The following is a 15,546-nucleotide window of genomic DNA, read 5'->3' as shown; positions in this document are numbered from 1 at the left end:
AATGAGGAGGGATCTCATAGAGACTTATAAAATTCTGACAGGACTAGACAGGGTCGATGCAGGGAAGATGTTACCAATGATGGGTGTGTCCAGAACCAGGGGTCACAGTCTGAGGATTCAGGGTAAACCATTTCGGACAGAGATAAGGAGACATTTCTTCACCCAAAGAGTGGTGAGCCTGTGGAATTCATCACCACAGGAAGTAGTTGATGCTAAAACTTTGAATATATTCAAGAGGTGGCTGGATGTAGCACTTGGGGAAATGGGATCAAAGCAGGATTAGGCTATTGAGTTGGATGATCAGCCATGATCGTGATGAATGGAGGAGCAGGCTCGAAGGGCCAAAAGGCCTCCTCCTGCTCCTATCTTCTATGTATCTATGTATCTGTGAAATCAGAGTCCTCAGCAGAGGGCTCAATTTCTGCACCACCACCAAAATGGACCCCATCAGTCTCACGGCAGACATGGAGGAATTAATCAGGCGAATGAGGCTCCAGGAATTCTTCCACAGACCCCAAGAGGCCGATTGCGAACCCAATGAGACAACCAATGAACCGGAACAGCAGACCGAGAGATCTGCGGTGCGGCAACCGAAGAGGAAAGAGTCGAATTGGGCCCCTCCAGAAGGCCGCTGCCCTAGACTTGATATGTATGCTCAAGCCGTCAGGAACAAAAGAACAAAGAACAAAGAAAAGTACAGCACAGGAACAGGCCCTTCGGTCCTCCAAGCCTGCGCCGACCATGCTGCTCGTCTAAACTAAAATCTTCTACACTTCCGGGGTCCGCATCCCTCTATTCCCATCCTATTCATGTATTTGTCAAGATGCCCCTTAAACGTCACTATCGTCCCTCCTTCCACCACCTCCTCCGGCAGCGAGTTCCAGGCACCCACTATCCTCTGTGTAAAAAGTTTGCCTCGTACATCTCCTCTAAACCTTGCCCCTCTCACCTTAAACCTATGCCCCCTAGTAATTGACACCTCTCTCTGGGAAAAAGTCTGGGAAAGAGTCGCGTCAATGCCAGATTCATCAGTCGCATTCAGACCCGAACGTCACCCAAGCACAACGCAACGCCATCCGCGCTCTCAAGACCAACCGCAACATCGTCATCAAACCAGCAGACAAAGGAGGGGCCACCGTCATACTGAACAGAACGGACTACTGCAAAGAAGTATACCGACAACTCAACTACCAGGAACACTACAGACAGTTACCCACAGATCCAACCAAGGAGCACACCCGCCAACCCAACAGACTGATCAAGACCTTGGATCCAGACCTTCAGAGCACCCTACGTGCTCTCATCCCACGTACTCCCCGCATTGGAGATCTCTACTGCCTCCCGAAAATACACAAGGCCAACACACCAGGCCATCCTATCATTTCAGGCAATGGGACTCTGTGTGAGAACCTCTCTGGCTACATTGAGGGCATCTTGAAACCCATCGTACAAGGAACGCCCAGCTTCTGTCGCGATACAACGGACTCCTTACAGAAACTCAGCACCCATGAACCAGTTGAACCAGGAACATTCCTCGTCACAATGGATGTCTCGCCACTGTACACCAGCATCCCCCATGATGACGGCATTGCTGCAACAGCCTTAGTACTCAACACCGACAACTGCCAATCTCCAGACGCAATTCTGGCAACTCATCCGCTTCATTCTGGATCATAACGTCTTCACCTTCGACATTCAAGCTCTTCATCCAGCCACAAGGAACAGCCATGGGGACCAAATTCGCACCTCAATATGCCAACATCTTCATGCACAAGTTTGAACAAGACCTCCTCACCACACAGAACCTTCAGCCGACATTATACACCAGATACATCGATGACATTTTTGTTGGTCTTTAACCTGGTGTTGTAAGACCTCTTACTGCTCACCCCAGTCCAACGCCGGCATCTCTGCATCATTGTTATTTGTAACTGTGTACAATTCGTCCAGCGCCTTCTTTGCTTTTGCCTGGGGTGGGATGTAGACCGCTGTGATAATGGCTGAAGTGAACTCCCTTGGAAGGGAGTACGGGAGGCACTGCACAGTCATGTATTCCAGGTCTGGGGAGCAGTCGGTTGCCTGGGTCACATCCGAGCACCAGGAGGTGTTGATGAGGAGGCAAACCACTCCACCCTTTGCTTTGCCTGATGACGCCGTGCGGTCCATCCGGTGCATTGGTGATAGAGGCAGGAACCCTCACAACATTTAAGAAGCAATTAGATGAGCACTTGAAACGCCAGAGCATACAAGGCTGCGGACCAAGGGCTAGAAAATAAGATTAGAACGGAGAGGTGCTTGATGGCCAGCACAGACATGATGGGCCGATGGGCCTCTTTCTGTGATTCTAACTGGGGAGACACCAGATAAGAAATATAATAATGCAATGCCCATGTTCACATTCAGTATCCTTTAGCTTTTAGAGAGAGGTGTTTTTAAAAAAAATATTTTATGAAGGCATATATAATTTTAACAATTTTCAAGATGGAAAAACAACCTAACGAATAACACCCACCCAACCAACAACCAAACCCAGCCAACATGGCTTACACACACAGTTCCCCACTCCCCCTTTCCCACTAACTATTTCCCACCTCAACCAGCCCCCATGCCTCCCTTTCCCTTTACCCTCCCCCTCCCTTCTATCTGCTGACAGGTTAATTTTCCCCAAAGAAGTCGATAAATGGCTGCCAACTCCAGGTGAACCCTAGCATCGATCCCCTCAGGGCGAACTTGATCTTCTCAAGCCTGAGAAAACCGGCCCTGGGGTAGCACAGTCGCGCAATGGTTAGCACTGGGACTACGGCGCTGAGGACCTGGGTTCAAATCGCGGCCCTGGGTCACTGTCCGTGTGGAGTTTGCACATTCTCCCCGTGTCTGCGAGGGTTTCGCCCCCACAACCCAAAGATGTGCAGGGTAGGTGAATTGGCAACGCTAAATTGCCCCTTAATTGGGAAAAAATATATAATTGGGTGCTCTAAATTTATGAAAAAGAAAGAAACCCGGCCATGTCACTGACCCATAGCCCCGATTTTGGGGATTCCGGGTCCCTCCACACAAATAAAATCCGTCTATGGGCTACCAAGGAAGCAAAAGCCAACACAGCGGCCTCTCTTGCCGCTGGACCCCCGGGTCTTCCAACACACCAAAAATCGCTGCCTCTGGACTCGGAACCACCCATGCCCGCAATACCGCCGACATGACATCGGCAAATCCTTGCCAGAATCCCCTAAGCTTCGGACATGCCCAAAACATGTGGACATGATTCGCGGGCCCACCCGCACACACCTATTCTCCACCCTTTCGAAGAACCTGCTCATACCGGCCACGGTCATAGGCGCCCTGTGGGCCACCTTAAATTGTATCAGACTGAGCCTGGCACACGACGAGGATGTATTGACTTTACTCAGGGCATCCTCCCATAACCGCGCCTCTAATTCCCTGTCCAATTCTTCTTCCCACTTTCACTTCACTTCCCCTATCTGGACTTGCTCCCACTCCATCAGCTCCTTATAAATTTCCTAGACCTTCCACTACCTTATCCTGTATCCCCTGGGGTGGTAGGTGCAGAAAGATCGAGACCTGCCTCTGTGCAAAGTCCTTCACCTGCAAGTATCGGAACCCATTCCCCCCCGGGCAGCTCAAACCCCTCCTCCAAATCCTCCAAGTAAGGAAGCTGCCATCAATAGACAGGTCCCCAAACCGCTCGATCCCAGCTAGCTGCCACCTCCGAAACTCCCCAGCCAGCCTCCCCGGCGCAAACCAATGGTTGCCACAAATAGGTGTCCATACCGACGTCCACTCCACTCCCATGTGCTTCCGCCACTGTCCCCACACCCTCAAGGCAGCCACTACCACCGGGCTTGTGGAATACCGAGCTGGCGAGAACGGCAGAGGTGCCATTACCAGTGCCCCTAAACTTGTGCCCCTACATGATGCCGCTCCCACACCGACCCCTCCCCCACTATCCACTTCCTAACCATTGCTATGTTCGCCGCCCAGTAGTAGTTTCTGAAAATTTGGTAGGGCCAGCCCCCCCTCCCCTCGAGCCCACTTCAGCAGCGCCTTCTTTACCTGCGAGGTTTTACCTGCCCACACAAACCCAGAGATCACCGCATTCACCCTCTTAAAGAAAGTCTTGGGGATAAAAATAGGCAGGCACTGAAATACAAACAAAAACCTCGGGAGAACCATCATCCCCGCCAGTGACAACAGGACGAATCCCACCTTCTGAAGTCCCCTTTCATCTGCTCCACCAACCGAGCCAGATTCAGCTTGTGCAGCTGCTCCCACTCCCGCGCCACCTGGATGCCTAAATACCGAAAGCTCCCTCCCACAACCTTGAACGGCATCCCCCTGTAGCCATGTAAAATGGCTGCGTTCCGATTAATCTGGCCAAAACCCAGTTTAAAACGGCTAACCCGAAAGACTGCTGGGAAAAGCAGCCAAGAAGACACAAGCAGGCAGCTGCAGACAGGTTTGCATATTCAGCTCTGGGAACGTAGCCCAGATCGATACTCAGGGCTATCAACAGCCCATCAACCCAGGTATCCGCAGTTGCATTCAGGACTGTTTACACCTAATCTACTCAGACATCCACAGTTAAATCGGCTATCCCCGGGAACAATTGCAATATATTAGCAATTGAATCCCGGGCCAGACCTGTCGGCGCCTGCAGTGGCCGAAACAAAGACAGGTGAGCGACCACCCCCCGATCGAGGAATCGCCTCACCATTGGACACATCGACCCCAGAGACTGGGTACAGAATTCAATCACTTGGGACTCAGGGTCAAGGGCCGCCCCGGGAGGCGGGAAGCCCCATGGCCCTATAAAAGTGAAGGTCCAAGTTCAGATCTCTCTCTCTCTCATCTTCGCCTGCTCGAGACCTTCGCAAGACCAGCCACCGTGTATAGTAAGTTTGAATCCAGCGATCGCTATCCGGTAGAGACACCTAGCCACCGACCTGTAGCAGCCTTTTGAATCCCGCGGGCCAGATCTGATTGGACAAGCCATTCGTTTCCCTGACCTGGTGGGCTCTTCCTAAGTTAAGTATTGGCCAGTAGTGATAGGTTTATTATATAGAAAGTAGTATTAGGGTATTAATATTGCTTGTTGTATATAATAAATGACCGTTGTTTTAATCCTTACTAAGTGGTGTGCTGTGTTATTAATCATAACCTGAACTTTAACCACGTGGCGGTATCATAAAGATACCTGGCGACTCATGAGCAAAGGTGACCTAAACAGAGCAAATAGACTAAGGTTAAAAAGAGCAACACCCCCCAATCTCCTCTCCTGTCCCCTTGCCAGAATCGCAAAGATCTCACTCTTGCCCATATTCAATTTGTACCCCTAAAAACGGCCGAATTCCCCTAGAATCCCCATAATCTCTCCAATCCCCCCCCCCCAAGCGGGTCAGAAATATACAAAAGTAGGTTGTCCACATATAGCGAGACCCAATGCTCCAACCCCCCCGGTACTACCCCCTGCCAGTCCTTTGCCACTCTCAGCACCATCGCCAGTGGCTCTATGGCCAAGGCAAACAACAGTGGGGAGAGTGGACATCCCTGCCTCGTCCCCCGGTACAGCCTGAAATAATCTGAGCCCACTTGGTTCATCCGCACGCTCACCCCCGGTGCCTGGTACAGCAGCTGGACCCAATCCACAAAACCCTGCCCAAACTCAAACCGCCCCAGGACCTCCCATAGGTATTCCCACTCCACTCAGTCAAAGGCCTTCTCCCCATCCATGGCGGCCACAACCTCCACCTCCTTACCCTCAGAGGGCATCATAATCACATTTAGCAGCCTTCTAATGTTCGCCGCTAAATGCCTCACCTTCACAAACCCCGTTTGGTCCTCCACTATCACCCCTGGCACACAATCCTCTATTCTCGAAGCCAAGGTCTTGGCCAGTAACTTGGCATCTACATTTAGAAGGGAGATTGGCCTGTAAGACCCGCATTGTTCCGGGTCCTTGTCCCGTGTCAGGATGAGGGAGATCGGGACCTGTGACATCATCGGAGGGAGTAGCTCTCGCTCCCTAGCCTCATTAAATGCCCTTACCAGCAAGGGCCCCAGCACTCCGGAAAACTTTTCATAAAACTCCACTAAATACCTGTGGTATTATCAGGTATTGCAGTACCTGAGAGGCTGAAGTTCCATGGGTTAAACCTGGGGGTTTACCATTGGCTGTATAGTATGTAGCTCCGCCCTGATAGGCGGGGTATAAGAAGCAGTGCCGTCCCAGCAGACCTCATTCTGTACCTGAGCTGCTGGGGAACAGTTCTAGTCTATTAAAGCCTTCAGTTGTGCTACAACCACGTTTTAGTAGTTATTGCATCAATTTAATAGACTACACTGAAGTAGAAAGGATGGATCTCCGAATCAAGTCAGAGTGTCTGCAACTCAGTCCCCACGCGACGAACTCAGCGGCGATTTTCAAGCACTGGCTGGCATGTTTCAAAGGCTACCTTGAGATGGCTGGCGGCACACCCTCGGGGGAGCAGAAACTGCATCTCCTGCACTCAAGGGTAAGCCCTGGGATTTACACCCTCATCGAGGAGGCGGAAGACTTTGATGCAGCAATCAAGCTTTTCAAAGGACATTATATCCGCCCAGTAAATCAGGTCTACGCACGTCACCTGCTTGCAACGAGACGACAAAGCCCCAGGGAATCGTTGGGCTACTGGTGATGGGCAGAAGCTGTGGCTGCCCACAAGTTTCGGCGAGCGATCACACGGAACACCTAGTCCGGGTTGCCTTTGTAGCAGGTATGAGCTCCTCAGAGATCCGCCAGCGTCTTTTAGAGCAAGACACCCTGGGACTTAGGGAGGCACGGGCCCTGGCAAGGTCCATGGACGTTGCCTCCAGGAACGTACAATCCTACGTGCCCGACCACGCGGCGGACCACTGGGCAGCGTGGAATCCCGCAGCGGCAACCCAAAGACCTTCCCCGTGTCCCCACAGGCCTGCGCTGTAAGACGGCCCGCCAACTCCAATGGGCCCCGCTGTTTCTTCTGCGGGCAGGAAAAGCACCCCCGCCAACGCTGCCCAGCCCGCACATCCACCTGCAAAGGGTTCGGCATTTTGTGGGGGTCTGCCAGGCACGAGCGGTGGCAGCGGTCTCCAGCGGCGACTCCGTATGCCACAGCGAACTTCTCCTCGGGCTCCAGGCGGCCAGCAGTCACCGCCACCCCCGCATCCTAGGGCCACGTGCGGCCCACGGGCGCCGCCATCTTGTTCCCCGGACACCGCGCTGGACGGATGGGCGCCGCCATTTTGTCCATTTCCGACCACCATGTGCGACCCATGGGAGACGCCATCTTGGATGGGGCCCCAGGACCCCAGCCCGGCCGACTACACACTGCCCAATCAAAATTCACAACTACTGCGTCTGGCCTCGGTGACTCTGGACCAAACTCAATATCGAACACTCTCAACAGCAACTTCAACGGTCTTCATCAAGGGCCATGAGATGTCCTGCCTGATCGACTCTGGGAGCACGGAGAGCTTTATGCACCCCGACATGGTAAGGCGCTGTTCACTTTTTACCCACCCTGTAAATCAAAGAATCTCCCTGATCTCCGGTTCCCACTCAGTGGAGATAAAGGGGTTCTGTCTAGCAAACCTCACAGTCCAAGGAAGGAAATTCAACAATTTCTGCCTTTATGTCCTTCCGCACCTCTGCGCGGCTACAGTCCTGGGGTTGGACTTCCAATGTAACCTGCAAAGTCTGACCTTCCAATTCGGCGGCCCTATACCCGCTCACTGTCCGCAGCCTCACGACCCTTAAAGTCGACCTGCCTTCCCTGTTTGCGAACCTCACCCCGGATTGCAAACCCATCGCCACCAGGAGCAGACGGTACAGAGCCAGGACCGGACCTTCATTAGGTCGGAGGTCCAAAGGCTACTGAGGGAAGGGGTCATTGAAGCAAGCAACAGTCCCTGGAGAGCTCAAGTAGTGGTGGTAAAGACCGGGGAGAAACATAGGATGGTCATTGACTACAGTCAGACCATCAAGAGGTTTACGCAGCTGGACGCATACCCTCTCCTCCGCATATCCGACCTGGTCAACAGGATCGCGCATTATAAGGTCTTCTCCACGGTGGATCTTAAGTCCGCCTACCAACAGCTACCCCTCTGCACTAGTGACCGCAAATACACTGCCTTTGAAGCAGATGGGCGGCTCTATCATTTTTTAAGGGTCCCTTTCGGTGTCACTAACGGGGTCTTGGTCTTCCAACGCGAGATGGACCGAATGGTTGACCGGTACGGCTTACGCGCAACGTTTCCGTATCTCGACAACGTCACCATCTGCGGCCATGACCAGCAGGACCACGACACCAATCTCTGAAAATTTCTCCAGACCGCTAAAATCCTTAACTTAACGTACAATGAGGATAAATGTGTGTTTAGCACCGACCGTCCAGCCATTCTCGGCTACGTAGTGCGAAATGGAGTTATAGGCCCCGACCCTGAACGCATGCGCCTCCTCATGGAGATCCCCCTCCCTCACTGCCCCAAAGCCCTGAAGCGCTGCCTCGGGTTTTTTTAGTTACTACGCCCAGTGGGTCCCTAACTACGCAGACAAAGCCCGTTCCCTGATCCAGTCCACAACCTTCCCCCTGTCGACGGAGGCCCGCCAGGCCTTCAGCCGCATCAAAGCAGACATTGCAAAGGCCACGATGCACGCCATCGACGAGTCCCTCCCCTTCCAGGTCGAGAGCGATGCGTCCGACGTAGCTCTGGCGGCAACCCTCAACCAAGCGGGCAGACCCGTGGCCTTCTTCTCCCGTACCCTCTATGCTTCCGAGATCCGCCACTCCTCAGTCGAAAAAGAGGCCCAAGCCATAGTAGAAGCTGTGCGGCATTGGAGGCATTACCTGGCCGGCAGGAGATTCACTCTCCTCACTGACCAACGGTCGGTGGCGTTCATGTTCGATAATGCACAGGGGGGCAAGATAAAAAACGACAAGATCTTGCGGTGGAGGATAGAACTCTCCACCTACAACTACGAGATCTTGTATCGTCCCGAGAAGCTGAACGAGCCTCCTGACGCCCTGTCCCGCGGCACATGTGCCACCGCACAAGTGGACCTTCTCCGAGCCCTCCACAAGGACCTCTGCCACCCGGGGGTCACTCGTTTCTTTCATTTCATTAAGACCCGCAGCCTGCCCTACTCCATCGAGGAGGTTAGGACAGCCACCAGGGACTGCCGAATGTGCGCAGAGTGCAAACCGCACTTCTACCGGCCAGGGAGGGCGCAACTGATAAAGGCTTCCCGTCCCTTTGAACGCCTCAGCATGGATTTCAAAGGCCCCCTCCCCTCCACCGACTGCAACACGTATTTCCTGAACGTGATTGACGAGTACTCCCGGTTCCCATTCGCCATCCCCTGCCCCGACATGACCGCAACCACCGTCATCAAGGCCCTCCATAGTATCTTTGCACTGTTCCGTTTCCCCGCTTACATACACAGTGATAGAGGGTCCTCCATTATGAGTGACGAACTGCATCAATTCCTGCTCAGCAAGGGCATCGCCTCAAGCAGGACGACCAGTTACAACCCCCGGGGAAACGGGCAGGTAGCGAGGGAGAACGGAACGGTCTGGAAGACCGTTCCACTGGCCCTACGGTCCAGGAACCTCCCAGTCTCCCGCTGGCAAGAAGTCCTCCAGGAGGCCCTCCACTTCATCCGGTCACTGCTCTGTACGAGCACCAATCAGACACCCCACGAACGTCTCCTTGTCTTCCCCAGGAAGTCCTCCTCCGGGACCTTGCTCCCGACCTGGCTAGCAACACCCGGACCCATCCTGCTCCGAAAACACGTGCGGGCGCACAAGTCGGACCCGTTGGTCGAGAAGGTCCATCTGCTCCATGCTAACCCCCAGTACGCCTACGTGGCGTTCCCTGACAGCCGACAAGATACGGTCTCCCTACGGGACCTGGCGCCCGCCGGAACCCCACGCGCACCCCAACCACCCCCCCCCCCCCACCCCCCCCTGGGCCCTCCCACCCACCGACGCCCCCTACAGGTGCCCCCCTCCCAGGTCAACCGCTTTCCCCACCAGTGCCGTCTAGGGGTGACAAAGCTGCCATGGAGGCCGAAGCCACGCTCCCGGAGTCGCAGACGCCTGGACCCCCACCGGAATCACCACCGAGGCTCAGACGATCCCAGAGGACGACCAGGGCACCCGACCGACTGATTGCTTCATTTTAACCGATCTGTAACTGTAAATAATAAACAGTGACGGTATATATCTGCCATGACTGTAAATATCCTCTAAACATGGTAAGGAGGTATCACGGTACCTCCATATTTGATCATACCATGTTGAATACAGTTGTAGCCGCTGGCCACCACCCCTGCTAGACTCCTTTTTTAACAGGGGGTGAATGTGGTATTATCAGGTATTGCAGTACACGAGAGGCTGAAGTTCTATTGGTTAAACCTGGGGGTTTACCATTGGCTGTATAGTATGTAGCTCCGCCCTGATAGGTGGGATATAAGAAGCAGTGCCGTCCCAGCAGCCCTCATTCTGTACCTGAGCTGCTGGGGAACAGTTCTAGTCTATTAAAGCCTTCAGTTGTGCTACAACCTCGTTTTAGTAGTTATTGATCGTGCATCAGTACCCGTCCGGCCCAGGGCTTTGCCAGATTGCATCGCCTCCAACCCCTCCACCACTTCAACCAGCCCCCCATAGGCCCTCCAGCAGCTCTTCTTCCACCCTCGGAAACGCCAGTGCCTAGATCCAATTCCCTCCTTCCTCGCTTCTCCTTATTTCAGACCTTCCACAAACCCCTCTCTTGATAAAGACTTTGACTGCGTCATCTAATCATTCCTTTTCTGGTATGGGTAAAATTGTCTCTGATTACACACCTGGTGCTTAAGGATGTTTTCTATCTTAAAAGTGTTATATAAATCTAATATAGATTGTTGAGTCCAACCCATGGAACCAGGTAGCAGGTGACAAGTAGTTGAAAGGTGTTTGACGCAGCCAGAAGTGGCGACTCTGTAATTACAGACATGCAGAAGACTTCTGGGCAGCAGGTACATATTCACAGTCTTTAACAGAGGTGTGACTGTCACTCTGCATGGTTTCTAAGTGCTGGTTCAAGTGACGTATCGGATAACTCATTAATTTACGGTCCAATGTACATATTCATTTCAATGTCATATTCTCAACCACAGTTGGAGAGCTTTCATCTGAAAAGCAAATGCCACGTTATTGACAACAATGCACCTCCAGCAAGAATGGTCCCCCTTTTCTCTCCCCCTCCTCCCCTCCACCCCGCTCCCCGTTCTCTCTCCTCCCCGTCCCTCTCCTCTCCCCCTCCCCCATCCTCTCTCCACATTCTCTCTTCCTTCTCTACAAATTGGAACCCATCCAGCTGGTTCCTTTAGCCTCTCTTTAGCAAACATCCTTTGTTTCAAGGGGTTGGAAATGCCATTGTTTGCTGCTTGTGTGGACCAATGACAGCACAGAGCCACAAAGATGTATCCAGACCAGTGATTGGGAGACACAGTAGGTGACGGGGTTGGTGTTCCAATCACTTATGCAGTCGGGACAGATATACAGGATGAGAGGTGAGTAAAACACAAAACATTGGGCAATTGCTAGATTTTCCAATGCAAGTTGAACAATATTTGAATGCATAAACATTAGGATTCAGTGTAATAAGGATGTAGAAAATGTTGAGGGTGACTGAGTGAGTAAAAGAAGAGAATGCAGCCGAGATTTGTCAGATTTAAATGGGCTTTAGATTTCTTGCCAGATCTTTAAACATTTTGACGAAGTTCACTTTGGGACAATACAGTAACTTTGTAAATCCACACTCACTCCTTCTGAAGAATCCAATAAATTAAACAGAAAGAACTTCGATCACAGATTATAAAGGGCCAAGGTTTAGGGATTTCAGAGTGTGGACAGAGAGGCTGGTGGCATTAAGCCGCTAAAACCATGCAGCTTATCAGCACAGGGTTATGACAAACCAGATTGTCCAGTTAGGAGAACTTGGGCCCTTGGCTTTAGGGATTGGAGTTGAGCCAGAAAACACCCAACTCCTCAGTAATCCATCTATCCTAATGGCTCACAGTAGTGAATCAGCCTGATTGGTTGATGTTCAGCCCTGCTGATCTGGTTAATCACCAGCACTGACCATGTGATCAAGATGTGACCTTTAGACTTAATTACCTGCTAAGACTGGCTTTCAAAGTATCGTCTTGCATCTTTGACTTTGTCTATATATATGTTTCTGGGACCCACCTCTTCATTCACCTGAGGAAGGAGCAGTGCTCCGAAAGTTAGTGATTCAAAACAAACCTGTTGGACTTTAACCTGGTGTTGTAAGACTTCTTACTTGCGTAGACTGGTCCAGCCTGCCTCAGATAACAAATTACACATTCAGTTGCAGAAGATTGACTTGCCTTTAATCTCCTCTGACTAAGTATTTCATCTTGGTGCCAATTTGACCCCAAAGAGACACCTCACTACTGAACAACAGTTTGCATTTATATAGCACCTTTAATGCAATGACATTCCCCAGGACATGCTTGGTACATCAAATTGTAGCACAGGAGACTGATGTAGAAGCTTCAGCGCCTGGTTTAGCACAGGGCTAAAGAGCTGGCTTTTAAAGCAGACCAAGGCAGGCCAGCAGCATGGTTCAATTCCCGTACCAGCCTCCCCGAACAGGCACCGGAATGTGGCGACTAGGGGCTTTTCACAGTAACTTCATTTGAAGCCTACTTGTGACAATAAGCGATTTTTATTTAATTTCATTAATTTTGTTAGACATATACAGGAACAATGTTTTAACTACAGAAATTCAGGAATGTTTGATTTGAATCATGGGGCGGGATTTTCTGTCACTTCCCACTAACGGGATCATTTGGTACACCTGAAGTTGAATCCTCCCTGCCCCCCACACTGTGAGCCATGCAAATTGCCATTGACCTTGGTGGGTCGAGGCCCTGCCATGCAAGCCAGAGCCAAGAGGTAAGCAGAGCAGCAGCCAGGAGATGTGAAGAGTGCCAGACAAGCATTGGCGTTGTGTCTTGGGGAATCAGGGAGCAGTGGCCACCGGGGTGACTCAACCAGAAGCCAACCAGGCAGAGCTGAGAGTGAGAGGGCTGGGCTGGGCTGGGCAGCAACTGGACCGGGCAGCGAGGGTAAGAGAGTGCAGAGGCCAGGCCAGATAGCAAGCAGCAGGAACCAGCCAGGAGCACACGTGGTCATGCATCGAGGGTCAAGGCTCGAGGCTTTGCCTTGCCTTGAATTGTATGAGCTCAGGGTGGCAGGGTCAGGAGGTCAGGAGCGTGGTGGGGTCAGAATTACATAATTTGTGGTGGGACTCAACATCATTTGGGGCGCAACTTTACACCGTTGGGGTCAGAGCTTGACATAATCGGGGACGGGGTTTGACAATAATTGGGGGAAGGGCTTGACATCATTGGGGTGGGACTGGACACCATTTGGGGTGGAGCATGACATAATTACGGCGGGGCTTGACATCATTGGGGTGGGTTCGACATAATTGGGGCAGGGCTTGACATCATTGGGGGTGGGACTTGATGTGACCAGGGGCGGGGGTCAATACCATTGGGGCAGGACTTGACAGCATTGGGGCCAGGGCTCAACATCATTGGGGGTGGGGCTTGAGATTACTTTGGTGGGGCTCTAAATCTGTTGAGCGCGACTTGACATCATTGGGGCGGAGCTCGACAACATTGGGCAGGGCTTGACATAATTGGGGGCGGGGCTCAATGTCATTTGTGTGGCGCTCAACGACATTGGAGGTTGGCTGCCACATGACCAGGGAGCAGGTCATGATGTGGAGCCTCCTCAAAGAGGGAGAGCGTGGGTCCCCCAAATGTGTAAGTCAGCCTCTGCTTTAAGTGGAATGACGCCCCTGAATCTATAAGCCTCTGGTGACAGACCAGCAACCAGTTCCAGGTAAAACCTTGCCTTGGGAACTGATGAAAGTCTACCTTGTGCACCATTGGGTGTGGGAAGAGAGACAACAATAGTCTGTTTCTGTTCAATGTTAAGGTGATAAGGACTTCCCGTGGCGGCCATGAGCTGTGCGGTCACACAAAAGGTGGCCCTTGTCTAGAAACCTTGGTTAAGGCCCTTTAACCCCAACAAACGAGCACCAAATGTACAAACAATCCCACAAATCAACCCCCCATCAACCACAATGCCACCCAAAGCATCAAGGAACTAGCGATCCAGCCGAAAAACTTCCAGAGGGGAGGAGAGGGAAACCTCAGCCTCGGAGGGATCCCGTGTGGTGGCAAGGACCCAATGACAGACGGTCCCACAGGCTTTCCAGTGCAGGCCCAGGCACTGTTGGAAAAAAATAATGGGTTTCATCACCTCTGAGCTCCAGAAGCTTAGAGAGGAGATAAAGGAAGACCTCATGATGGCCGTGGGGGCGGCAGTTGAAGCCGCGATGCCCCCCCATGAAGGAGGCCATGAGCAAAATTGAGCGAAGGCTTGAGTCCCAAAAGGCAACAAACGGGTCTCGAGAAAGCCGCCACGGACCTGGCGGATCGGATCACAGGTGGCGAGGCTGGTCAAGACACAGAAGGGGCTGAAGGAGAAAATAATCGATGACCAAGAGCACCGATCACGTCAGCTAGGCCTGCAGATCGTGGGGCTGCTGGAGGGCATGGAGGGGAGGAACCCCACGGAGTATCTGGCAGCGATGCTCGGGAAGCTGGTCAGCGAGAAAGGCTTTGCCAAGGTCCCGGAGGTAGATCATGCCCACAGACCGCTTCAGCAGCAGCCCACAGAGCAGGCGAGCCACCGCGGGTGATGATTGTGAGCTACCACCGGTACCAGGATAAGGAGCTGATCCTAATGACAGCGAAAAGCGTGAAGGCGTGCAAGTGGGAAGGACATTTTTTCCACTTGTACCAGGCCATTGGAGCAGACCTGACCAAGCAGCGGGCAGAATTCAACGGGGCCAAATCTGCACTGTACAAAAGCAAGGTGCGGTTTGGCATGCTCTACCCCGCCAAACTTTGAGTCACCTTTCAGGGCATGGACTACTACTTTGACGACCCGTAGGAGGCCAACAAGTTAGTGCAGAAATAATAGTAGAGGGCAATGAATGCAGAACAAGTCTTAGGGATCCAAGTGGGGCAGGGGTGACAAACACTGGTGGGGGCGGGTGGGGGGGGAGCGGGCGGCGGGGGGGGAGTGGAGTGAGGGGGGACAGGGTGAGAGACGTATACGGGGTTATTTGGGGAATTTGACCATTGAGGGGAGCCACTAGCAAATAGGTTGGTGTACAGATGTCTAGCGAAGGAGGAGGCAGCGGCGCACTCCCGGGAGGGAGGGAGAACCTGGCATGAGGGAAATAGAAGTTCAGGGGAAACAAAAAATAAGAAGGGAGCAAATCAGGGGGGTTAGAGAGTGGGGTAAAGCCAGGGGATGAGGAAGGGGGAAATCACATGGATAGGGGGCTGGGGGGTGGTGGCAGGGAGCAGGTGGGGTAAAGGGGGAGGGGAAAGGGGGAAATTGAAGGCTGGCTACAATA

General features: G+C 52.5%; 1 protein-coding gene across 6 annotated transcripts in view; it reads left to right on the top strand.

Moving 5' to 3' along the window:
* Positions 1 to 15,546, top strand: part of LOC140422364 (centriole, cilia and spindle-associated protein-like) — a 91,656-nt gene that overhangs the window by 14,476 nt on the left and 61,634 nt on the right. Inside the window, exon 1 of one of the 6 annotated variants that reach the window (XM_072507430.1) lies at positions 11,388 to 11,587. The exons of 1 other annotated variant lie outside the window; for it this stretch is intronic. In XM_072507430.1, the coding sequence (XP_072363531.1) occupies positions 11,557 to 11,587 (31 nt within the window). In that variant the 5' untranslated portion in view covers positions 11,388 to 11,556. Of the gene's footprint in view, positions 1 to 11,387; positions 11,588 to 15,546 lie in introns of those variants that run through there. 4 more of the 6 variants (XM_072507421.1, XM_072507426.1, XM_072507392.1 and 1 more) reach the window with 4 other exon arrangements.

Source organism: Scyliorhinus torazame, chromosome 1, assembly GCF_047496885.1.
Source record: "Scyliorhinus torazame isolate Kashiwa2021f chromosome 1, sScyTor2.1, whole genome shotgun sequence".
NCBI classification, from domain to species: domain Eukaryota; kingdom Metazoa; phylum Chordata; class Chondrichthyes; order Carcharhiniformes; family Scyliorhinidae; genus Scyliorhinus; species Scyliorhinus torazame.
Note: the sequence above shows the minus strand (reverse complement) of the source record. Positions and strands in the feature narration are given on the sequence as shown.